General features: G+C 44.0%; 2 protein-coding genes across 7 annotated transcripts in view; one reads left to right on the top strand and one right to left on the bottom strand.

Moving 5' to 3' along the window:
- The window catches only part of sh3gl1b (SH3-domain GRB2-like 1b), a 29,297-nt gene extending 13,188 nt beyond the window's left edge, over nucleotides 1–16,109 (top strand). Inside the window, exons 5-10 of one of the 4 annotated variants that reach the window (XM_048252257.1) lie at nucleotides 1,910–2,043; nucleotides 3,551–3,709; nucleotides 8,362–8,465; nucleotides 9,517–9,650; nucleotides 10,215–10,262; nucleotides 12,947–16,109. In XM_048252257.1, the coding sequence (XP_048108214.1) occupies nucleotides 1,910–2,043; nucleotides 3,551–3,709; nucleotides 8,362–8,465; nucleotides 9,517–9,650; nucleotides 10,215–10,262; nucleotides 12,947–13,140 (773 nt within the window). In that variant the 3' untranslated portion in view covers nucleotides 13,141–16,109. Of the gene's footprint in view, nucleotides 1–1,909; nucleotides 2,044–3,550; nucleotides 3,710–8,358; nucleotides 8,466–9,516; nucleotides 9,651–10,214; nucleotides 10,263–12,946 lie in introns of all 4 variants that reach the window. The other 3 variants (XM_048252256.1, XM_048252259.1, XM_048252258.1) reach the window with 3 other exon arrangements.
- mpnd (MPN domain containing) lies at nucleotides 15,575–24,986 on the bottom strand. 3 transcript variants are annotated; one of them, XM_048252253.1, is made up of 13 exons: nucleotides 24,845–24,983; nucleotides 22,742–22,944; nucleotides 22,045–22,266; nucleotides 21,801–21,846; nucleotides 21,519–21,600; nucleotides 21,068–21,164; nucleotides 20,865–20,937; nucleotides 20,473–20,549; nucleotides 20,060–20,228; nucleotides 19,358–19,428; nucleotides 19,075–19,164; nucleotides 18,509–18,601; nucleotides 15,575–17,318 (listed from the first exon to the last, which is right to left on the bottom strand). In XM_048252253.1, the coding sequence occupies exons 1-13, from the start codon at nucleotides 24,867–24,869 to the stop codon at nucleotides 17,232–17,234; spliced, it is 1,335 nt and encodes a 444-aa protein (XP_048108210.1). In that variant the 5' UTR covers nucleotides 24,870–24,983; the 3' UTR covers nucleotides 15,575–17,231. The 3 variants fall into 3 exon arrangements, 2 of the variants coding, with proteins under 2 accessions (XP_048108210.1, XP_048108211.1); XM_048252254.1 differs by lacking the exon at nucleotides 24,845–24,983 and adding an exon at nucleotides 23,658–24,622; XR_007194542.1 differs by lacking the exon at nucleotides 15,575–17,318 and having other exon boundaries at nucleotides 18,559–18,601; nucleotides 20,060–20,241; nucleotides 24,845–24,986.
- Nucleotides 24,987–24,999: the final 13 nt, after the last annotated feature.

Genomic DNA, 24,999 nt, shown 5'->3' with positions numbered 1-24,999 from the left:
CTCTCTGTTTCCTTGTTGTCTGTGAGCTTCTGTGAAGCCGGATCATTTCAATTGTAAAATCTATTGTTGTAACGGTAATTAACCTTGACCTGCGTCTCAAACTATGGTGTGTTGAATCCTGGAATTTTAGGAATTGGGTCTGGAAAGTTCTTGTAAAGTTCTTGAATTTTATCTTTAATAAACTGTGGGAACCCCTCACTAGGTGTATGTGTGTTCAGCCAAGTACAGCCACAGATATAGCAATGGAACCAACATTTATGAGTCAAGGAAGTGCTAAAATATGGGGGAGAGAATCACATCTGGCCTTGAATTGTTATACTACTAAAAGATGCCTAAAGGCTAATTTAATCGCTGGTCTGTAGCTGGTTCTCCTGAAGATTTCTGTCCATAGTTGTTTGTTCCACTGTAGTGCTTACACTGTTTGTCCATTCTTTTTTATTCTTTTTTTTCCTTTTTCTTCTTTAAATTTACATTGTTTTGATACTTTTGTTGTGGCTCTTGTTGTTATGTTACTTTTTTAGGTGGAGGCCTCATATAAGCCAGTCTGGGCTTACTGCCTCTTCCTGCACTGATTTCTTTTCTTTGTTTCTTCTTTGACTTTCTGTCTTTTTACAAGTGCTAAATAAAATAAAAAAAAAAGGATAGAATGTAGGCCGCAGCCTGTGATTAGATAAAAAGAATACCATGGCTTTTCTCTTATTGGAAATGTGGTCTGTAATGGTCCTTTGTATGTGTGTTTGTATATGGGTGTGTGTTGTAAGAGAAGCCGATAAGGGTCTTAAGTGTTTTGCTAAATGTCGTACTTTGTGCTCTTCATCTTATGATTATTTTAACCCTTAGAACCCGATTGACGCAAAGTGCGTCAAAAAACACACCCTTTCTTCTCTGTTACATTGCTCCGGAACTGTTCATCACAGCGAGATGAAACCTTTATTGCGTGACAGAGCAGAAGTGGGGCTTTCCAACGAGACTAAACACTTGTCTGTACGATCAAGTATCATGAAATTAAATCATGAAATTAAATCCAATTGCATCATATTTACAGTCTATACTTCTCTGCGTTCACCTGCGCACCCATTACTCTCGTTTGATACCAAGGACATCCTTCTGGGTTATAAAACAGACGAAGTGACGGCAAAATAATAACTTCATATAGCTGGACTTACCCCACGTTTTTGTCTGTTCTTGTGGCAAAGCATGTTTATAATCCAACGCTATCGTGTGTTTCTCTATGGCAAAGCATGTTCATAATCCGGTTTTGAGATCCTAGCAAATTCCTGCATTGCATCCAATTCAAGGCTCACATTGCATCCCAATTTGTTCAACAAAGAAACACCTTTTTTGCTTACTTTGTTTATGGCAATCCAGTAAAAAGTTGAGAATCATTATGAGTGCATACACCAGGCAAGCAGGCTAACACGCAACCTCGGGTCAAGTCAGGTCAGATCAGTTCGTGTCACAGATATGAAGCTAACATCACTAAATAAAAAATGGCATTTATTTCCGTAAATCACACACCACATATTTCTGTAAATTGCTCAGCCCCAGAGTAACCCTCCAACATGGCAATTATATTGCCTGATTCAGGACGGTCTGCCCTACACACACATGAAATGCATGTAGAGCTATGAGCTTGCTGTGGTGAGATAAATGTCGAAATATAAGAATTTTTATAATACGCTTTTTATATTTTAATTCTTTAAAAATCAAAATAAAATCAATGCTAGTACTAATACATGAAATGATGGCAGTGAAAATGTCCTAAAAAAGCTTAGGGTTCTAAGGGTTAAGCACACTCTGTGTGTTTGTGTGTGTTCTAGTACTAGTACGATAAAGCTGTACTGTGCTAGTATGATAAAGCTGTGTATGGACTGAGTAATCTGACTTATACGTCCTGTTTGTGCTTTAGGTGGTGCTCTTGTAGATGCTGGGGAAACTATGAAGAGGCTTGCTGAGGTCAAGGACTCCCTTGATATCGATGTCAAACAGAACTTCATAGATCCTCTGCAAGGCCTGTACGACAAAGACATTAGAGAAATACAGGTACAGACACACACACACACACACGTTCACAGACGCACATGCATTCAAACACTCACCTATCACCTATTGTGTACACAGTGGCAAGCATAGCATTCTTTTTATTTCAGGAGAGATCAGCTTTGCATGTTATTGTTCCTGGCTACTGATAAACTTAAGGTGGACTGTCTTTCTGGAGATTGCTGAGAACTTTGTAGTTCAGGTAGACAAGCCTAGGCACAGAACCATATTAATGCCATATTAACTGCCCCTGTGTATTAACCTCATAGCTGAAGAAATTTTGCAAAATCAATTTGTAAACCGCGGCTAATAGTTTGGAAATTACGGTGGTCATGCTTGCCTCTCTCCTCACCCACTGTTTACAGTGGAAGCAGGGTGGCTGAAGTTAGATGATGGATAGATAGATAGATACTTTATTGATCCCCAAGGGGAAATTCAAGAAGTTAGGGTATTGTGGCTGTGCCATTTGCTATCGGCTCTTGTCTAACTCAGTGTAGCTGTTCAGCTGCATGCAGTAGCCAGCAACACAGTGGGTTTTTTCACAGTCTATTTTTTGCTGTTAGTCACAAGCGTCACGCCTTAAACGTCATGACGTTAAGTTGCTTGTGTGTCTCCACAGAAGTTGCCTTTGAGTCACAACCAGCAACAATGGAAAGTCAAAGCAGTCATGTCACCATGAATTCATGTAGCAGGTTTAGCAGAACCAACTTCAAGCACTGTGCTGCTATTCAGTACACTAGCGTCAGTGTGGTTGCTCCAAGTGTGTCAATATGCCACAGGCAGTAAGCAATGTGCAACATCAGCCCAGGAGGATCTTGCACACCATCAGATAACTACTGTTGAGAATAGTAGACTTTTATTGCATCAAACAAAAAGGAAAGAGTGCAGAGTGCTATTACCAAGTGAGTTATAAAACCTGTTGTTTTCTGAGTCTCAATTGAATGATATATGTTTCTAAAACTGATAGTTCCGGTCCTTGATAGTGATTGGCTGAATCACGTTCGATGCCGTTGTAAATTCCAGCACAAACATACACCTTGACCGCATTCCGTTTACTGCACTACCATAACTTGATACAAAAGTTAAAGTAGCTGCGTCTCGATGTTGCTTGGCAACCATTCAGATAGAGGAAATATATTTCTTGGCGGAAGAATGATTATCTAGGAATGACTCGTTATATTTCTAGTTGCTGTACCTTTACTTTATGAAACTTTGCCAGGTATTTATAGTAACAGTTTTAGAAAAGCAATAAGCCGCTCGAGTCCGTAGGTTATGCTGATTCTACAACAGCCGCTAGCGCATCGTGCCTAACAACGCCCCTTAGCTGTTGTAGAATCAGCATAACCTACGGCCTCTCGGGGCTTATTGCTTAATTAAGGTACACTACTCATTTTGTCTTACAGTCAGGAATGGACAGAAGACACAAAGTCCCTCAGGGTAGAGATGTAAATGTGTATTGTAAAGTATTGTAAAGATGTCATGTATGTAAAGTGTTTGCCCTGGCTTCCAGCATCACCTGAAGAAGCTGGAGGGCCGTCGCCTGGACTACGACTACAAGAAGAAGCGGCAGGGCAAGATCCCGGACGAGGAGGTGAAGCAGGCGCTGGAGAAGTTCCACGAGTCCAAGGAGGTGGCCGAGATCAGCATGTACAATCTGCTGGAGACCGATGTGAGTCCCTGAGCTCTGCCTGTGGGCGAGGGAGGGAAGGGCTGGCTGGGTTGGGCTTGACTTTCTTTCTTTTTTCTTCGTCTTCTTCCTCCTTTTTTCCTTTTCTTTATTCTCTTGTTTCTCATCCTCTGTCTTAGTCTTCTTCCTCCTTCTCGTCCTGGTCGTCGTCCTCCTCCTTCTCCTCTTCCTGTTCCTCCTCTTTCTCGTCCTCCTCAATGTTGTTCTGCTGTAGGGATCTTTTCCTTGTACCCTACAGATACTGTAGGACGGATGTGCCCTACAGATTACACGGATGTGCCCTACAGATTACACGGATGTGCCCTACAGATTACACGGATGTAGTCATCTTACCGTGACTGACTATCAAATATTGAACAATGGGATAACGTTTCATCATTACCTTTATTGATGCCTGACATGTTGATATTGATGAAATACAGAGATGTAGCCTACCGAGAGGCAAATGCAGACAACAATGTTCACTGGGTTCAACGCGTCCCTTGCCTACCGGGTGGCAGTAAACAAAGCGCTATATAAGGGATAACGGCCGCCGAGGTGTCCTGTTATACGAGAGAAACCAGAGAACACTGCCACCCCGGCTGCACTCTCCACTAACCTTACACTATCCCACACCCCTCGCCTATCTGGGCCGAGGGAGGGGACGGCCTGCTGATCTCCAACAAATGGAAATTCACCCCGCTACTGCCTTCAAACAAATATGTCTCATTGAATTCCATGCCATCACAGTGATCGCCCCAGCAAAACTCGTGCTGGTCATCTATCGCCCTCCAGGCCAACTAGGGCGACTTTATTGGCTTTAACTTGACACTCTGCTATCCTCCATCCCTGAGCATGACTGTCCGCTTCTTGTTCTCGGGATATGAACATCCCACTTAGATGCCCCAGGCTCAACGGACTTTTGGCCCTGGTCCACTCCTTTGACCTCGAACTGGTTCAAAGCCCACCGACTCACAAAGCTGGCAAAGAGCTTGACTTGATCTTCACTTTCGGAACTGCAGCACAGACACCCTCATGGTGGCGCCTCTCCATCTTTCTGACCACTTCTTCATCCAGTTCAACGTCAGCCTGTCAGAACAGCCTCCGGCTCCTCAGCCCGATGGTCACGTTCCGCCGCAACATCCGGAACCTGTCTCCAACGCACTTCTCCTCTATGGTTGCCTCCGGTCTACCTCCACTCAACTCCTTCTCCTCTCTGGAGGTTAATGAAGCCACTGACTCGCTCTGCTCCACACTGACCAGGTGTCTAGGCGAGCTGTGCCCTCTTACCACAAGGCCAGCTCGATCCAAACATTCTCATCCATGGCTAAATGATACCCTCCTCCGATGGCGCACCAAACTCAGAGAGCGGAGAGGAAATGGCACAAATCCAAACTAGCTGGCGACCTCAAAACTACCAGACACTCCTGACCTCCTTCTCAGCCAGCATCACTGCTGCTAAGACTGCTTTCTACCATGACAAAATCAACAGCGCTACAGACACTTTCGAAAACTTTTCTCAACCTTCAAATCGCTACTCAACCCTCAGCTGCCTCCTCCTCCATCCAGCCTTACTGCAGATACCCTCGCCTCATTTTTTTTTTACAAACAAAAGTGGCGGCAATCAGCAGTCAATTCTCTACATGCCCACTCAGCGCATCTGACTCAGATACCGCACTCCTACAACCTCTAGGGACTGCTGGAACATCTTTTTCAGCATTCCGCCTCTCTCGAGTGAAGTGTCCAGACTCCTGACATGCAGCCGTCCCTACCACATGCTCGCTGGACCCTATACCTACTGAGCCTACTTCAGTCCATCAGCCCGACCATCGCTCCAGCTATCACACATGTGATCAATGCCTCGCTAACCTCCGGCACATTTCCAACAGCGTTCAAAGTGGCCGGGTAACACCATTACTTAAGAAAGCTTCTCTCAACCCTGCTCAAGTCGAGAACTACGCCCTGTCTCACTACTGCCTTTCCTATCCAAAGGCATTGAGCGAGCAGTCTCCAAACAGGTCTCTGACTTCCTTTCACAGAACAACCTTCTGGATCCAAATCAGTCTGGGTTCAAAAGCGGCCACTCTACGAAACGGCTCTGCTGTCTGTAACAGAAGCCTTAAAAGAAGCCAGGGCGACATTTCGGTCATCAGTACTCATTCTGCTTGACTTATCGGCTGCCTTTGACACGGTTAATCACCGTATCCTTCTCTCTATACTCGCTGACATGGGAATCTCCGGTTCTGCTCTCTCCTGGTTCCTACCTTACAGGACCCTCTTTTAATGTATCATGGCTTGGTCAGCTACCCGCACCTCACCATCTCACCACAGGGGTCCCCCAGGGCTCAGTGCTGGGCCCCCTCCTCTTTGCTATCTACACCACCTCCTTGGGACAGATTATCCGTTGCACGGCTTCTCATACCACTGCTATGCAGGCGACACACAGCTCTATCTGTCCTTTCCACCTGGCGACCCCTGGTTTCAGCACGGATCTCAGATTGCCTTTCAGACATAGCTACATGGATGAAGGCACACCACCTCCAGCTGAACCTCTCAAAGACTGAACTGCTGGTCATCCCAGCTAAACCTACCATACACCACGACATCAACATCAAATTTGACTCCCTGTCTGTTTCACCGACCAGGACTGCAAGAAATCTAGGAGTTGTTCTCGACAACCAACTAAACTTCTCAGATCATGTTGCCTCAGTAAGCCCGGTCATGCCGTTTCGCACTCTACAACATACGGAAAATCAGGACTTACTTGACTCAAGATGCTACCCAACTTCTGGTTCAGGCAATAGTCATCTTCGACTTCGACTACTGCAATGCCCTCCTGACAGGTCTCCCAGCCTGCGCCAGTGAAACCACTTCAGATGATCCAGAAGCTGGGGCGGGCGGCGCCTGGTCTACAACCAACCCAAAGGGCACATGTTACCCCGCTGCTCATCCAGCTACACTGGCTACCTATGGCGCCCAAGTCTCTAACGCTTGCCTACAAAGTAGTCTCGGTTCTGCTCCCACCTACTTGAATGCCCTCATACAGACTTACACTACCTCCAGACCGCTGCGCTCCTCTGACGAACGGCGTCTAGCTCTACCACCGGTGCGCTCAAGCCAATCCAAACTTTTTCTCATCTGTTGTTCCTCGTTGGTGGAACACACTGCCAGTTCCTACAAGGGCAGGGACATCCTTTTCCACTTTCAAAAACTCCTGAAGACCCAGCTCTTTAGAGAACATCTACTCTCATAGCAACACTTACAACAAGTCTTACTGATCCTAGCACTCACCAGCCGTTTTAAACTGACAAGTAACTGCTAAAAACAGCACTCACCGACGCACTTATTCTTACTGTACTCTAATGTTTTTTTTAAACTGTCCTAAAATTGTGAGAATTGTTCTAAAACTTACTGTTTACCATGTTGTTAGTCGCTTTGGTTAAAAAGCGTCAGCCAAATGTAATGTAATGTAATGTAATGTAATGTAATGTATACGGAATTAATAGACGAGGGCGAGGGGCAAAGAACTCCTCGACGCGCAGTGGAGTTGCCTCCATTAATTCCGTATAACAGGACACCTCGGCGGCCGTTATCCCGATTATCACCCTGTTGCCACTATAGGCAATAGTCATGCCTTTATAGCACTATAGGCAATAGTCATGCCTTTATAGCACTATAGGCAGTAGTCATGCCTTTATAGCACTATAGGCAATAGTCATGCCTTTATAGCACTATAGGCAATAGTCATGCCTTTATAGCACGCAAAGGAAACAAGCGGTTCCGTTTAAAAAGAAGCCGACTTGTTTCTTGTACAACTTTCTTTGGCCCTCTAACAGCGATTGGGAAAATAAGTCCCGACAGGGCGAACTGGAGCCCGACGCGCAGCGGAGGGGTCTTCTTCCGCCCTGAAGGGACTTATATTCCCAATAATGACCGGCATTCTATACATAATCCCTTGCTTATACGTCGTATGAAAAATCTTAAAGGGTGTATCAGCGATAGCGGGGATGCGTCACTTCTGTTGATGTTCAAACAAAACAGAGCGCTAGCGCTATTAAAACTCTCCTAAACGCGCATCTCGTCGGTTATTGGTTGAAACACTTTATTTTGCCTTTGAGTGGGTTGCCAACTCTTGTTGGAAGCAATTGTTTTTGTGTACAGATCTCGGAGCCAAGGCTGCCTACAGAGATGCGTTTTTTTGACTGCCTGCTTATGGGCCAGACAGCTAGCGGATCATTAGGAAAGATTAGATGAATGTGATCATTTATGTTTGGGCCTGAAATCGCTAATACAACCTTTAATAATCAAACCTCTCTGTTGTCCATTGATCTCCCTTTGCATGGAAAGTGTTTGTGTTTTTCTCAATGTTTTATTTTGCACTGCCTGTATGAGAGTGATGTTGCACAGTAAGGAAGTTGGGACCTTGGTTGAGATTACTTAATTGGGGTTAACCATTAGCCAGTCAGTGCTCAGATTACTTAATAGTCTATATGTGAAGGTGCATATGTGTGTGTCCACAGGGAAGTTTTGTGTGCCCACTGTGTTTGCCTATTTGTGTAATGAGATGTTTCGTAACTGTGTGTGTGTGTGTGTGTGTGTATGCGTGTGCGTGTGTGTGTGCACGCGTGTTTGTATCTGTGTGTGGTTGTCAGCAGATCGAGCAGGTGAGCCAGCTGTCCTCCCTGGTGGAGTCTCAGCTGCAGTATCACCGGCAGGCCGTGCAGATCCTGGACGAACTATCAGAGAAACTCAAAGAAAGGTGTGTGTCTGTCTGTCTGTCTGTGTGTCGTTATCTTGTTATCTGCACAGTTATTGCTTGGTTTATGTGGGTAATCCCAGAATGCACACACCATAGTGTTTTGTATTACAGGGTGGCCGTGGGTCCTTAAAAAGTCTTAAAAAGTCTTAAATCACTTTTCCTAAAAATAAGGCCTTAAAAAGTATTAAATTGTCTTGAATTCAGATTGGATGGGTCTTTAAATATTTTTTTAGTCATGTCACCGCGAAAATGCAGGCAATCTGTTCTGCCAGGTCGAATATTCTTGATGTGCGCTGCGTTGTCTATGGTTACAGTAGGTCAGAGCCCGTTTTTGCGCAGCTTTTAATGAAGTGAAGTACTGTAGGCCTAACTTAACCCACTTAGGCCTACATCAGCGTTTCTCAAACTACAAGGACTGCTGGTCCGCAGAGCCTTATTATGCCCGGTCCTTCTGTCACTCGTCTGAGCAATTGATCAAGAAACCGCAGACCGACAGAAAACAAACGTTTCGGCAATCAGGAAGAAATACTTGATAATTTGGTGTCATCAAACATAGTCATGCAATTATGTGCGTGTATGAGCCTTCATTTAATGCATACGTGTGCATGAGAAACTGAAAGCAAAGCTCCGCTTCAACCCGTTGGGCGGCTAAGAGGTAACGACATTTAAACGAACGATTCTTGCAACGAGGTCAAATAATTGAAAACTGATTGTCATTTTACCGTAGGCCTACTGTTCATTTTGAACAGACATCAGTGTGTGAACTTGGAGAGAGTACTGTATATTTCCATCCTTTTCCATCGTAAGTTTGGTCTTAAATTTCACTTAGAAGTGGTATTAAAAGGTCCTAAAAAGTCTTAAATTTCACTTGTTTATACCTGTAGACACCCTGTACCTCAGCATTTACGGCACTTTTCTTTCCTATATGAATCTTAGCGCCATCCAGCATTGCTTAGCCTACTTTACCTTTGACTGCAATTATTCCTAACTGGCACATCATCTGTGTTTGTTGTCTAAGTGAAATGAAAGCTGACGCTTTTCCCCTCTCCAGGATAAATGAGGCACAGACCCGCCCCCGCAGGGAATACATCCCCAAGCCCAAGCCAGTCTTTGACTTCCCGGAACCGGACCAATCAAACGGCGGCTTTACGCCGTCTGTAGCTCCTCCTCCTTCCCGCAACTCAGGTGAGACACACACACACACAGATTCAGGAAACGGGCAGTAAAGGACGTCCGGGAGGGGTGGGGGGGATCCAAGTCCAAGTCTGAGTCACTGTTCTCTTTATTTGTCCTTCTGACCTCCAGCAGGACTGCGAGAAAAAAAGAGGCACATTGTGCTTTGTTCCTCTTACCATGAGCTGGTGGCAGGGTGTGACGAGACTGCCTGGCTTTGTGTGTCTGTGTGTGTATTTGAGAGCGAGAGAGAGAGAGAGAGAGTGAGTGTGAGTGAGTCGATGTGTGTGAGTTTGTCTGAGTGCGTAGTACACATCCTCATGTGTGGAATAGAGGGAAGGAGTGTGTGTGTGTGTGTGAGTGTGTGTGTGTGTGTGTCAGTGAGTGTGAGAGATTGAGTGAGAGTGAGCGAGAGAGTTCCTGTGTATGTGGCGAGTGAGTGAATGAATGAGTGAATGAATGAGTGTGTCAGACCGAAAGAGAATGGGCAGGTCAAAGGATGCAGCTGCCTGCTGCTGCCCTCCCCCCTCCACTGATCTCACTCTGTGTTTTCCTCCTGTGCTCTGATCTCATCAGACCCTTACCTCCAGTTTGGCCAAGTGTCAACACGGAAACCCAGGCCGCGTGAGTCAAAGCCAGAGCGCTTTCGTTTGTGTGTGTGAACAAGCGAGCGCACATGTGTCACCGGACTGGCACACACGTCTGCCAAACACACTCTGCAGCTTGTGAAGGGTGTTAAATCAAGAGCATGCTTCCAGAATCAACAGACTACTGCTTGCTTATGTGTTTTTTTTGTTGTTGTTGTTTTTTTGTCATACGTTGCACTTTTAAAAATAAGAACACATGGGGACGGGGGGGAGCTTCCAATTTTTATTTATGGAGAAATCGGGTTATCCAATCAACTTGATTGATCAGTGTTGATTTAAAGCTATTCTGGGGTGGTGGGAAGCATGGTCATCTGATTTAATTTGGGAACTCTAACAGAAAAGCCTGGTCAGTTCATCTCAGCGCCTGCAGCTGATTGCATCCAGCTGTCGTAATGGGATTGCACTGGGGAAGTAATCATGCCGTCGGAAAATGAGTATTGGCATAGTGGTTTGGTGGCACAGTGGTTTAAAACAAACACACACACAGCCGAACACACACACACACACTCATACACATACACACACAGACACACTTTGATTTATGTGACCTACTTCATTTTTAATCTCTCGGTTTGCCTAGAGAGAGGTAAATTGCTAGTACCATCATATCACTTTCTGTTAAGGGCGTTCCAGTCCGTAGGTACTAAAACAAACAAGGGGGACGTCCCATGTAAGTGGAAACGTGCTCGTCTCCCACCATGCCACACACACACACACCAGGAAGCTCAGACATTGTTATTTGGAGGAAAGTGAGTTAAAGATTTACGAGGCGGACTGGGGAAAAAGGTTAATTCTGCTCCATGCTGGAGGGCATCTCGTGGAATGCCCAGTGTTGGAAGGTCAGTTTGCAGCACTCCGCTTTTGGCAGACAGTATTGTAAACATCATGAGGGCCCTCTCATACTCAGTCATCCAGTCATTATCAGTACAGTAGGCATGCTTATGATGTACTCTGCTCATGCAGGTAGGACGCAGAGTAGGTCTGCAACGATAAATTGACTAATTAATTAATTAGTGGTTGACTATGAAATGAATTGGCAACTATTTTGATAATCGATGAATCCGTTTGTGTTATTTTTAAGAAAATGCATCAGAATTCATTAATTGTAACTTGGAAAACAATGATAAACATTTTTTCACCATTTTCTGGCATTTTATCGGTCAAGATTCAATTGATTAATTGAGAGTGAGAGGTCAAGTTGTTCTCCTGGAGTTTTATTTGAAGCTCAGTTCACCAAACAGAATGAACGTTACATTATGCTCTGCGGTCTGACGTTTTTCGCTGCTCTGAAAAATCAGCAATGGCTACAAGAAATAGTGCGAGAAGAAATGGTTACACTTTACTAAACTGCCTGAAAGCTAATGTAAGCTGACCCTTTGCTCCCTATCCCTTCGTCCAGTGTGTGGATGATGATAATGAAGTTCAGACTGCTGCTTGTAGCTTCTGTTTTAGTTCATCAGAACGGATAATGGGTGCTAGCGATACTCTGTATACCTCTTTTATGTCGATGTTAACATCATGTAATCAAATCATGAATAGCGCGTTATTTGAGTTAGAGAGGGCTACTACTACGTTGTTCTTCTCCATAAATACAGCCTGGCTTCCGGGCTGTGTTGAGTTGATGTGATTTCAGAGAAGCAAGCTAGCGCTAGTGGGTGGTTTAACACGGCCGCGTGACACACTGTTAGAGTGTGAGTGAGAAGTGTAGGCACAAGGACAGGAGTGCGGGGAGAGAAAGTCTTTAAACAACATGATTAGGCATCTCGCCAAAACAACTCTTAGCCAGTTCTAGGTACTGAGTCCTTAATACTTACTGCTGGTGTGAAGACTCAAGCTCCCGACTAACTGTGTGTGTGTGTGTGTGTGTGGTTTAAGACTAATCAAGGCAAAGGTGTGATTAAAAAACTCTGGACTAACACGGCTTGCAGTGTGTTACACCAAAGTCCTTACGCTCAATGTTTAGACTAATACAGTTTTGTCCTGATGTTGGTGTCTTAATACAGTGTGTGTGTTGCATCACCAGGACCTCAGTCACACATAGATGTCTGAGTGAGGACAGCTCTGTTAATAGACAGCCAGAGCAGAGACAGAGGCCGAGATCTCTCCTCTGCTCTGATCGTCTCAACACAAAACTGCATGTGACTGACGGATGATCTAATGGCTTCTGTGCTTTCTGTCTTTTCTCCCTCTCTCTCCATTTCTATGTCCCGGCTCCTCTCCCTCTCCTCTCTCTCTCCCTCCTCTCCCTCTCCTCTCTCTCTCCCTCCTCTCCCTCTCCTCTCTCTCTCCCTCCTCTCTCTCCTCTCCTCTCTCTTCTCCTCTCTTTCTTCTCTCTCCCTCCTCTCCCTCTCTCTCTCCTCTCTCTCTATCTCTATCTCTCCCTCTCCTCTCTTTCTTCTCTCTCTCCTCTCTCTATCTCTCTCTCTCTTTCTTCTCTCTCTCCGTCCTCTCTCTCTCTCCTCTTTCTCTCTCTCTCTCTCTCCCTCTTTCTTCTCTCTCTCCCTCCTCTCTCTCTCTCTCTCTCTCTCTCTCTCTCTATCTCTCCTCTCTCTCTCCTATCTCTCCCTCTCTCTCTCTCCTCTCCTCTCCTCTCCTATCTCTCCTCTCTCTCCTCTCTCTCTCTCTCTCTCTCTCTCTCTCTCTCTCTCTCTCCTCCTGCAGCGTCGGAGCAGCCGTGCTGTAAGGCGCTGTACGACTTTGAGCCGGAGAACGAGGGTGAGCTGGGTTTCCGCGAGGGCGACATCATCACCCTGACCAATCAGATCGACGAGAACTGGTACGAGGGCATGCTGCGCGGCCAGTCTGGCTTCTTCCCCCTCAACTACGTGGAAGTGGTGGTCCCACTGACCCACTGAGGCCCTTCTGAAGACATGGGGAGGAAGGGGGTGAGAGGGTGGGAGAGAGATGGAGGGATGGATGGAGGTAGAGAGAGATGGGGGGGGGGTAGGAAAGAAGGGGAAATGAGGAGTCCGTTTGAAGCAGTCTTAGGTCTTCACTTACTCACCACCATGGCCGTCAGACGAAGACTGTAACCTGTACTCTGGCACTTTGTCACCGAGACTCTCCGAGAGAGAGAGAGAGGGGGGAAACTTCCAGAAGACGGTGGCTTCTCACATTCCATCAAAGACAAGAAAAGAAAAAAGTAAACAAAAGAAGAAAAAAAAAAACACTTTTTAACACATCTGAGAAATCGAGGACAATGACTGATGACATGACTGACAGCAAGTAAAAATGGACCTAAACGTGACATCACACACACACATGCATACATACAGACACGCCTCCACAAACACACTTATACACAGTTTAACCTAACTTAGCATTTTTTCCATGTCTCTTTCTATACCACCGAGGTATCCCAAAATGAGAGACCAGCCAAGTCCGAGTAGATTGAAATGAGTCTGGTAGGGGAGACATGCTGTGAGTTAGCCTTACAAATATCCGCAGCCAGCCAGGCCTCAGTACAGCAGGCTGTAAAGTCTCTCCCCCTAAGGAACCCTGGAGTAAACTCGTTCTCCCTGTAACTATTTTAACATTCGATTGTGGTTAGGACTTGTCGGGTTTATGAGGCAGGAATGTGGCTCTTGGTTGGGAAGGCCCGTCTGAGCTGCGCTAGGCTGGTGTGGTGTGTCTCGGGGAGCTGTCGCATAGCCTCCTCTGGGATGCGCTGGCACTCGGACAGCGGTGGTGCCAAAATGGGGGCACTCTCGTCTTCTCTACATAGAAACTAGTCTGCCTGCAGTCCGCAGTGCCCAGTGGAGCTGACCTGCACATGCACCTCCAGCCCCCCCTGCTGGCCAGACTGAGCCACTGATCCTCGTCCACTACCAGGTAACTGAAAAATGTCTAGTGCGAGTTAAGTCGGTTAGCGTGCTAATCTGGATGATCTCTTATCTGTCAGAACTGGAGTGCTAAGCATGCCTGAGCCAAGGGGAGCGCACCCAGGTTAGGTCCTGTCTGTAGAAGGTACCCTTCTGCTTGAAAATGGGTCCGAAAATAGCATTTCATTTTTGTTTGGCTTTGCACCAGCTGTTTAGTTTTGCACCTTGGATATCACGTTGAACTTGGTTGTAGAAGGGACCTCCATGTGTGAGAGTGTAGACTTGATGGCTCAGTGACTAGGGAAAGACTGTGCTCTAAAATGTTATCACACTACAGTTGAGAGAAACTAGAACACTAAGATTATACACATTAGTGGGAGTGAAGGGGTCAAGCACTTTTTTTTTTTTTTTTTTGTGAAAACTCCCCCATATTGTTCATGACACTTGTGTCCATTAATTGGTCTATTTTTGGACCCACCTCGTTGAGGAAACACAGCCAAAAAGAAAGATGAAATGAATCTGTGTAATAATGAAATCACATGACCTGTTTGCCTTTGTGACCATTAGCTGCCTGTGTGTTGAGGGCCTCTCGTTATTCAGTCGGTTGGTCCATCTGACTGTAACGCTTAATTTATCTGTTGCTCTGAAGTGCTCCTGCACCTGATGCTGCTGGCGGTGTCTTCTGCATCTCTTAGTCCTCCCCTGCAGCTGGGGGCGAGGACCTGCGTGTCTCTGTGTCTCACTCACACACACACACACACCCCCTCATGTTTCATACACTTATATCGAGTACGTTGACACTTAACTTGTTATTCTTCTAACCCATAGTAATTTGTCATAGCATTAGCCAACCAATGAGTTGACCAGGATTGTATCCTGTGAAACAAAGGTGTTTGTGGTCTTGTGCAGTAATAGAGAAGCGAGACTTGTATGCCACATTTGCTTTGTCCGTCTGTGTTTTTGCGTGTTTGAAAGTCTTAACAAGAGAGCCATTTAGTTAGTCACTCCTGTCTAAAGCTGTGTAACACTAGGTGGAACTCACTGTAAGAGGCCCTACCGTTGCTACTGGAGTAAAATATGGCCTTGATGCAAGGCGTATGAACCACATACAAACACCTTCCAGCTCCTCGAGCATATCATGACTTTGAACCCACATGATATTGTTTCCACACACCCAACCACACATACATACTCCACCCGACCCCAACCACACACACACACACACACACACACACACACACACACACACAGCTCCTCTCTGCACCGTCCACTTCACTCTTACCCCTCACTTCCTGTGCAGTTTATTTTTTGTCTCTGATGTTGTTTTCCTGTCCTCGTGTGTGATTGCATCTTTTCAGTGGTTTGTATATCTTGTGTACTGGTGCAGACTGGATCTGAACAGTCAAAACAGTGTTTTTGAAAAGCATTGGAGGGATGGAGAGAAACCTTAAAAAAAAAAGAGGAAATGTTTGTTGTGAAGGGTGCATTAGTGCCTTTTTAATTTAAGGAGGGAAAACGTCTAATACACCAAACAAAGTTAATAATGCTCCTTGCATTGAAAATGACTTTTTGTGTTTGTTAATTTGTGTCCATTTCATTTACAAAGGGCTCCATTTGTTTTGAGTTGAGGCGTTTGCTGTGTACAGATATTAGTGCATGTGTACACTTGTCTCTTCAACACTACAGTTTTTTTAAAAGGGTTATTTCTGTCTAATCCCGTCAGAGTATCAGATATGTCATGAACTCCAAAAGAAAAAAAATCTTCTGGTACTCCTTAGTATTATTATTTTTTACAAATACATAAATATATATATACATCTGTTTTACTGTTTATAAATTAATCGTTTGCATGTGGGTCTATACCTAAGCTTGTTATGTTATAGTTTTAAGTGTCTTCGTATGTCCTGATGAATTTAACTGTAGTAGCCTAAATATTCTCTGGTATTTGTACTTGTCATGGCCTTTTCTCCATCTTTACATAAATAAATGTATAAAAATATCAACCAGTGTGTGTGGACTGAACGGTGACTGCATGTGTTTTGTGAATATATTGAGCCTGTAATTGTATTAACATTAACTAAAACTTTTTTTTTTTTTTCCCCAAACTGTAGTATAAACTTTTCTGATCTAATGTGTTCAGAGGCTTAAAGGTTTTGAGAAAGCTGTAATCATAATGTATTTAAATGTTTACTCTTTGGAATGATAGGAGGATAGAGAAATGAAGGAGAGACAGATATGAGAGATGAGATGTCCTGCTTACTCACAGAGGCCTGCCACGATCAACTGTTCCAGTGTATATTTATGTTTAAGGTATTCAGCAGGTTAAAGGCATTGTTCCCGTCATCAGCTTTCACATGGCACAGTTCAACCACACACAAAATGGACAAACATCAGCTTTCTGACAGGATACGGAACCCAACATGGTTCCTTTGGAATGGATCTGGTTTGGATTAGGCTCAGATCTGTTCCAGAATCAGCTGCAACCTACGGAGGAAGACGCCGTCGACCCATAATCCCCCTCTGCTTTATCAACAGGCCGACAACGTTGTCCTCTCCACCCCCAACAAAGTGTAACATACAGTACATTTACGTAACAAACTAACTAGAAACGTCATCAGTGATACAGACCTAACAGTCCTAGATGCAAAAGAGAATACCAAATGGAAGCCTACAGCCCTGTAGTTCTACAGTCAGGTCCTGGGAAGGCAGGGCACCCTTCAGTCTAAAGTGCACCGCACACTGGCACCAACATGAGTGTGGTACACTCCACGTTTGGCGTTCGATTAGATTCCATTGTTTCTAATACAACGCCGGAAACCAGCAACGAACCCTTTCGCTGTTGCTGCTGCTGCTGCTGTGTCAATTATGACCATTTCTATTTTTGTCTGCACCACTCAATAAAATCCACTGTTTAACTAATGCTTGTCAGTTGAAGATTTCAACGCCAGTGTGCGCAGGGGCAAAGTGACCGAATGGTTCGGCGCACGCATGTCAGTGCCTGTGTGTGGTCCACTTAGCAAAGGTACTTTGAGGATGAGCTTGAGTAGCAGGATCTGCTGTGGAGTCCAAACTGTCTCCCTCGCACCACATCCGCACGCTTGCTCTCTGGTTGTGGTTGTAGTTAGTTAGTGTGCGCCACTCAGCTGGTTGTAGACGTGTTCCAGGATCTGAGCGTAGGCCTGGTCCTTGGGCGCGTGGCCGCTCATAGAACCCTAAAGGGAAGAGGGCAGGTTGTGACGTTTTCTTTAACAAAGTGACAGTTTAAACCATTGTTATCTGTTTGTTATGGAGTTTTTACAAGTATGTTTATCTTTATAGGGATGTTTTATTGTCATTCCAGAACATGTTGTACATGGAAGGGAGACAAATGAGAAAATGAGGTAATAGCAACGACCAGATCAAGAAGAGCGGTGTGTGATTGTGACCATTTAAAACTTTTAGTGATCTGTTTTAGTGTTCTTGGTTCTAAGGTGTGTGATTGTGACCATTTAAAACTTTTAGTGATCTGTTTTAGTGTTCTTGGTTCTTTTGATTGTGACCATTTAAAACTTTTTAGTGATCTGTTTTAGTGTTCTTGGTTCTAAGGTGTGTGATTGTGACCATTTAAAACTTTTAGTGATCTCTTTTAGTGTTCTTGGTTCTAAGGTGTGTGATTGTGACCATTTAAAACTTTTAGTGATCTCTTTTAGTGTTCTTGGTTCTAAGGTGTGTGATTGTGACCATTTAAAACTTTTAGTGATCTGTTTTAGTGTTCTTGGTTCTAAGGTGTGTGTGATTGTGACCATTTAAAACTTTTAGTGATCTGTTTTAGTGTTCTTGGTTCTAAGGTGTATGATTGTGACCATTTAAAAAATTTAGTGATCTGTTTTAGTGTTCTTGGTTCTAAGGCAGGGGTGCCAGATCAGGCCCGCCAGCAGGTTTCATACGGCCCCCCAGATGTTCTGGGTAGGAGGGGAAATAAAAAAAAAAAAGATTCAACAATGTGTAATAAGCAATATCTCTGATACATTGATTAAACCTAGCACTACAAACCATCCTCAGGAAGGAAGAGGCTGAAAGAACTGACATGGAAGTTATTTCAAGAGAGAAATAGCATTATATATGACGGTAGTACACATTTTGTACTTGTTTTATAAGTGGGCATGGTAAAGGAGTATATCAAACAACACCCATACCTATGCAGAAAAATGATAATGACCATGACAATGACGGCACTCACGAGGTCTCATTCCAACAAATCTGGCCCACTACCTAATATGAGTTTGACACCCCTGTTCTAAGGTGTATGATGGATCTGTTTTAGTGTTCTTGGTGGTTCTAAGGTGTGTGGTGGTGGTTATGGTTCTTTGTTACTGTTGTTCAAATGAAGTAGATTGTACATGTTGGCTTTTGTTACATTTACCTTAATTTTCTCCATAACTGTAGTGTCGGCACTCCAGTGCTGACTGAATTGCACCAGGTCTGGAGCTCCACGGTAGAAGTCTACCAACAGCATCTGTATGGAACACAGGCATTCACTTATCCCGCCTTACATGCAGTGAGACAGAAAATCATCTGGTTCGCTAGCACATCTGCTTTACTCCAATGCCATTACATTATTCATGGCTCAGAACAAAGTTGGACGGAGAATTACATGGTTTGTACAAGGTGTGGCTATTAAATAACGAGACATGTTATTACATGTTATACGAGTATAAAATGTTTTCTTACTCACAATTCATGTACAGCATTAGCCTCATTATTTCATAGCCACTCCTTGCATAATCCTTATTAAGGGCACCCGAGAGAACATTGCAGCTATTTACTTAATATGATGTTTTTATACATATCACTACTCTACTAATATTTGTCATGTTAATTTTACATTTTGCCCTGTTGCCTTGCCATGTGAATTTTAGTGGTTTATTTCTTCCCTTAACTGACAGGCACAGAAGGATGATGCAGAGGGATGGACTATGGAGGATGTACCATTTCATTGAGAACGTCGCTGGTCAGGAAGTTATCTTGAACGTAGGTCACTTCCACAGCCACTGGAATGCCGTAGTCATTGGGTCTTTGCTGTAGGAACACGAGTGTTAGGCGCCTAAAAACTATTTGACTTTAAATAACAAAAGCTGACCATCTATCATAAACAGTCCTTCCTGAAATGTTACACTTATACTGTATAGTTCTGGTATGTACTTCAGCATTTAGGATATTATTGTGTTTATTGCCAAAGCATCATGTTACTCAGCATCCCATAATATCTTACCTCAGGAGGGGGCACCACCCAGAAGGGTGTAATGGTGGAGGCCACTCCCTGGTTTCCATGGTAGTAGGGTCCTGTATCATGTGTGGATATAAATAATTTAATATTTTTCTCTGTGCTTCTCCATGAAGATGCTGTCAAGCATGTTAAGACTAAAGCTCATGATGCATGGGACTGTTTGAGCAATGTTACTGGGCAATGTTTCTCATTATTGTGGTTCTGGCATGTTCCCATTGATATTGGGCAACAACTTCTTTCCTGGAGAACTTTAATCATCAGTAGGCAAATCATCATGATCATCTAATCAGAACACATGGAACTGGTTATTTGGTTTCCCAGCAACATTGCTCAAAAAGTTGCCCCAGGTATCATCACCTTAAGGGAGGGTCATTATGACAGCAGACTATATCTCAGTTCACAAGGATTTCAGGAAATTAGTTGAGGACCATGGGTCAAAAAGCTACAAGTGATTTAAACTTGATTTATGAACTCATTAAACTGGTTTAAAATGGCTGACAAATGGACAGCTTGAAAACTTCAGATCTCATTTCAGTACTCTATGATATTATTCCCTTGATGCATTAACCATTGATGTATTCCCCAATCTCTGTTGCATCCCCCAGTAGGCAGGCAGTGTGTGTGGTACAATCTTGAAACCGACTTCACGTCTTTCCTGTGTTATCTGTGCTAAACTCGTAGTCTCACCGCAGATGATGCCGAGGCAGGGCTGGAAGCCGTTGCTGCTTCCCTGCAGCCGGAGCTGATGATCCATCTGAGAGTCGATGTCCTGCAGCGAGGGCAGGGCCGGACCTCGGGGGTGGCTGTGGTACCAGCCCACCAGAGAGAGCCCGCGCATGAACAGGTTTTGACAAATCTGCAAAATCACACTACATGTATTACATATAGTATAGTGTGATAATGAACTGCGTTCTATTCATTATGGAACACTTTCCAAGTATTTAGAAACCGTATCCACCTCGACCTTTATTTATAGTTTGTTTTTCGTATTGATAAATAATAAAGTACCAAAAACAAATCATCAAAATTCAAATATTTACACAAAATCAAAATGTCAAAATGTGAAAGTCAGCAGGGGATTCGGTTATCAAAGTTCCTACCTCCTCCTCAACCGCAGGTGCAGCATCTCTGTCAGCCAATCGCGTCCGGCATGGGAAGGCCCTCAAGACTGTTAGCACTGTGCAGCGAGAAATAGTAGATACTTTACAGATGAAGGGACGTTGGGATTGAAATGTTTGGTTCTGGTTATAACTCCCTTGTGCAAATTAACTGAAACAAATTTGTAGCCATCTAAGAAAACAGAAAGAATCCATCTCTATTTCATTCTCCTTTGTGCATCACTTGTCTTGCGAGAGTCTATTTTACTTTTCTTGCAGCAACATATAAGTTGTCTCTGGGTACCGCAATTTCCTTTGCAAGTTTTGTTTTGTTTAAATTAATTTGCACAAGGGTTGGCGATGAGTTTGGCTGATCTGCTTCAGGAGATACTCACACTGTGTGTTAGTGTCCCATCGTCCTCCTAAGTACCCCACAACCTCACTGGTAGTCAGATGACAGTGGAAATCCTGGTGTGGACCATACAATACAAGTTTTCACTAGTCTGTGCCTTTACCCGTGTCATCTTCATATATACTGTGTCTATTTGATATCAGTATTTAGTCCAACAGCTCGTTCTCAAGTTCATGTCATAGTTACCATGAGCAGAAGCACATTGCTGGACACCGCCACGTTAAAGGGCTGGAATCGGTTGATGGCAGAGAAGGCAGACAGCTCCACTAATGTATGGGGGTCCCTGAGGAGAGTTCAAGAAGTGGTCAATTAAGTATTACGCCATGCTGTTTTTGACTGCATAAAAATACATATTCAAATACATATTCGTAAACACATACGTGCATTAGAATACATACATAAAAACATACAATTTCTATTTATAATATATTGCCATCTGCTATTCTTCTCTGCTTCAGGTTTGAAAATCCAAATATTTATCCATGTTGGATATGTTATCCGATGTTATCGGTTCACCGTAAACCTATCCAGTGTAGGCTTTGCGATTTTAACGTCTAATATAATATCTCAGCAACCTGTAAGTATCATACAAATGCAGGAAATTATTAGCAATAAAAGTCATAATTCAATATAATACCTTGCAGCATCTCTCATACCCAGGTTACAATATCTGACAGGAACTCTGTCTCTGTCTCCCCTCCTCTGTATCAGGCTCATGTCTGTGAAAGAGATCAACATGTATTACCAGCAGTGTCATAGCTTACTGACCCTACCTATCTCATTTCTTTAGGGTTTGAAGTTTGAGCAGGTAAACTGCCCATCTAATGAAACCATTACTTTTTAAGAGAAACTGGCACAGTACTGTAGCCCACACTTGACTGCATTGTCTTTCACTTCAGTTTTTACACAGTGGACTTACCTTCCTCCTCATCCTCATCATCCTCCTCCCCTTCACTAGCCAGATTCTGAAGGACCAGCAAAAGAAACACACATGGTTTAGTTTGCTTTCATTTTCCAGAACATCATGTCTTTTTAGACGTTTTAAACTGCTGAATATACTTTCATCAAACAAAAGATGCAAGAAAAGACTTGCTCCCATTTCACTACCAATGGTTCCATCCCTCATATAATTCATCGTCCTGTTACCCCCTCTGCCTCCTCACCAAATCAGCGCTGGGCTGGTACTTGTGCAGCCAGCTGGTCTTGTACTGCACCAGCTTCTGCCCGCGGTAGCGCACCGATGCCCACCCACAGCCAGACTTCTTGGCGGGGTTGACCAGCCGCTTGCAGTGAGTGGCCCAGGCACTGGGGGAGTTGAAGATCTGCCCGGTCTCCACCCAGCGGATCTTGCCATCACATAGTAGATCTCCCACAAACTTCTTGCCCTGCGAAGGGAAGCAACGAACATGGCACAGCGTCATTTCACTGGGTCTCAATGACCACACAGGCAAACACTCACTCTAGCTACTTCAAGTAAACACGACTGAGAAATTCCTCAGATAACCCTATATCTGACACATACTTTTTCTGCTCGTATGCTTGGTGTACAGACCTACAACATAACACATTGACTGTGGTACATGCGATTAAGATTGTAGCCTAAGTAAGTACTTATCTTAAATATGTACACAGGCACAAATCTATGTAGGCTATGGGCCTATGCCTGCTATCCTTCACTTATGATGAGAGTGTTACCTGATATATTTGCACTGTGCCTCGCCGATATCAAAGCCATTTGACAAATGTTGTGAGTAAGAAAAAATAAGAAAGAGTGACATATCCCAGCTCCAACTAACACCGATGTCTTTAGCCATAAGGAACAGAGTAGTGGGTTTTAAAATGAGATGCAATGGCATTCACCAGGTAGTGGATAGACAGCACCCCGTCTCCAGGCTCCACCAGACCGTCCTTTAGGAGCACCCTCAGGGTGATGCCTCGCCGGGTCAGAAGGGAACCTCGACCCGAGGACGCCCTCAGGTCCGACTCTTCTCCTCCGCTCAGCTCCTCATCCTCCTCCTCTCCTCCTTCCTCCAGCAACTGTGGAGATGAGGGTGGCTCCGAACCTGGCCAGGGTACATGCATTTTATGGGTCAAACTCTTGCAATCACCAGTAATTAAGTGAAGAACGTCCGTTTACTGTAAGAGCTTTGAATGTTTAAGGGATTTCTGAAGAGAACAGGCTGCCACAATCCATGGACGATCAAAAACACAACCTGCTAATGTAGCCTATTGTGATTTTGGCCACCATGGTGCCTAGCTAAAGTGGACAATAAATGTATCTGAATTAAAAGCCGACCAAGTGAGAAACTAATACAAGAAAGAACCGGGCGAAAGATGAGTTCCTTGGGGAAAAGGCATCCATTGCAAGACTGGTTCTTCAGATCTTAAAGTATCCTACTACGTGCCTTTGTTATCAATGCGTGAAATGGCTCAAGAAATAGGCTAGGTTACTTTCCTTGAATGAAAATGATTTTAACTTTCGTTCTTTTTCGATGATATGTAAATTGCGTAAATGCGCACGAGTGGTTTTTACTTTATTTAATGCGCAACGATGAAGAAAATAAGGCTATGCACGCAATACGCTTTTGGAATCCATAGCGTATTTTAACCATTATTAGCTATTATAGCCTAATTTGTGCTGTTGTTTGGCTTACAAGAATGGCACATGGGTGTATTTATTTTAAAGGTTGAGTGTTCCACCCCGCGAGGCCTACTGGCTGATGAATTACTACCCCCGTTATTTTTGTATTTAAAAGTCTGTTTTGATTATTCTCACCCATTCCGCGATATCTTCGGGGAGCGATTTAAAACTTGCAACTCTGTTCGTTCCGGGACTGTGGCTTTCTTTCGGGCACTCGAATGTATGATGTGGACACTTTTAATGAACACAATTCGCCATGATGGCCAGCAAGCAAGCTAGCTATTATTCAAAAACATAAAATGAAGGCGTCTGTGTCTGCCGTGTAGTTTCCTTGTTGTGTTGCTTTAATGTCAATTCCCCACCCCTTTCTCCCTCAGAGTCAGTCCGTCCTTGTCATTCTACCCCTTCTGAGCACGGCGAGTAGCCTGGAATAATTGATTGGTCCGTGAATAAGTTCTGCGACTCACAATACACAATTTAGACAACGTAATTCACTAGATACTGAAAATGCTTTACATTTTTTGTTCTAAAATTCACCTATCATTCTGGGTCCAGTTTCCGGGGGAAAGACAGTGGTTGTCCTATTATCTTCTCGTTGGCTAATCATGTAAGAGAACCGATAGCGGTGGAGGAAAGAATTTATGGTGCATAATGAGCCATATTAAACGTTTGGATGATCATGAGAGACGCCAAGCCCATGTTGCCGATCTAAAAAAAATGACATAGCCTGTAGACGTTCTTTTCGCTACCCCCGCCATACCGCCCTCCAAGATGTTGGCTGGCTATCCATTACACACAGCAAAGATGTGTGTGACCATTGTTAGAATGACTCCAAAACCGTTCAGTTGTGAATAGATGGGCCTAGCCTACGGATAACGTTTGTAGTCCACAAACAGTTCGAAATGTGCAATGAAATCCCATTGCTTTGTTATCCTTCTTCATAGTAGACGTGGTGAAAGGGAATTTAATATTTAGGCTATCCTTCCCACGGAGAAACTAGGCTATAGGCAATTCCAGATTGTAACATAACCTATGGCCTAATTAACTTGGGAACCAGAGGTCATTAGATTGAGGCTATAGGCCTACGTTTAATATAATATGAATTAACAGTAACATTGTATCATGTGGTGTGATATTAGCCTAATTAATATTATATCATATCGTGTGATCAGATAGCAGCCTAATTAACATTGTATCACATTCTTATAGGCCTACCTGACACTGCGATTCTGACTCAGTTAAAGGAAGGATTTTTATTAAGAGCTAAATTTAGTATTTTTTTATCATAGTATAGGCTAACTTAGCGTATTTGAAAACCTCACCTTTCAACAGCTTTGGAGTTTGCATGTTCACAGGTTAGGACCACACGAGGGCGCCTTGATTCAAATATGGCCCTCCTGACAATAGACTACCGAGGCAATTAGTAGTATAGGGCCACGGGGCAGGGACAGGTTTTTGAGCAGTGACTGGAAAAGGG

The sequence above is a fragment of the Alosa alosa genome, chromosome 9 (assembly GCF_017589495.1).
Source record: "Alosa alosa isolate M-15738 ecotype Scorff River chromosome 9, AALO_Geno_1.1, whole genome shotgun sequence".
In the NCBI taxonomy this organism is placed as follows: domain Eukaryota; kingdom Metazoa; phylum Chordata; class Actinopteri; order Clupeiformes; family Clupeidae; genus Alosa; species Alosa alosa.
Note: the sequence above shows the minus strand (reverse complement) of the source record. Positions and strands in the feature narration are given on the sequence as shown.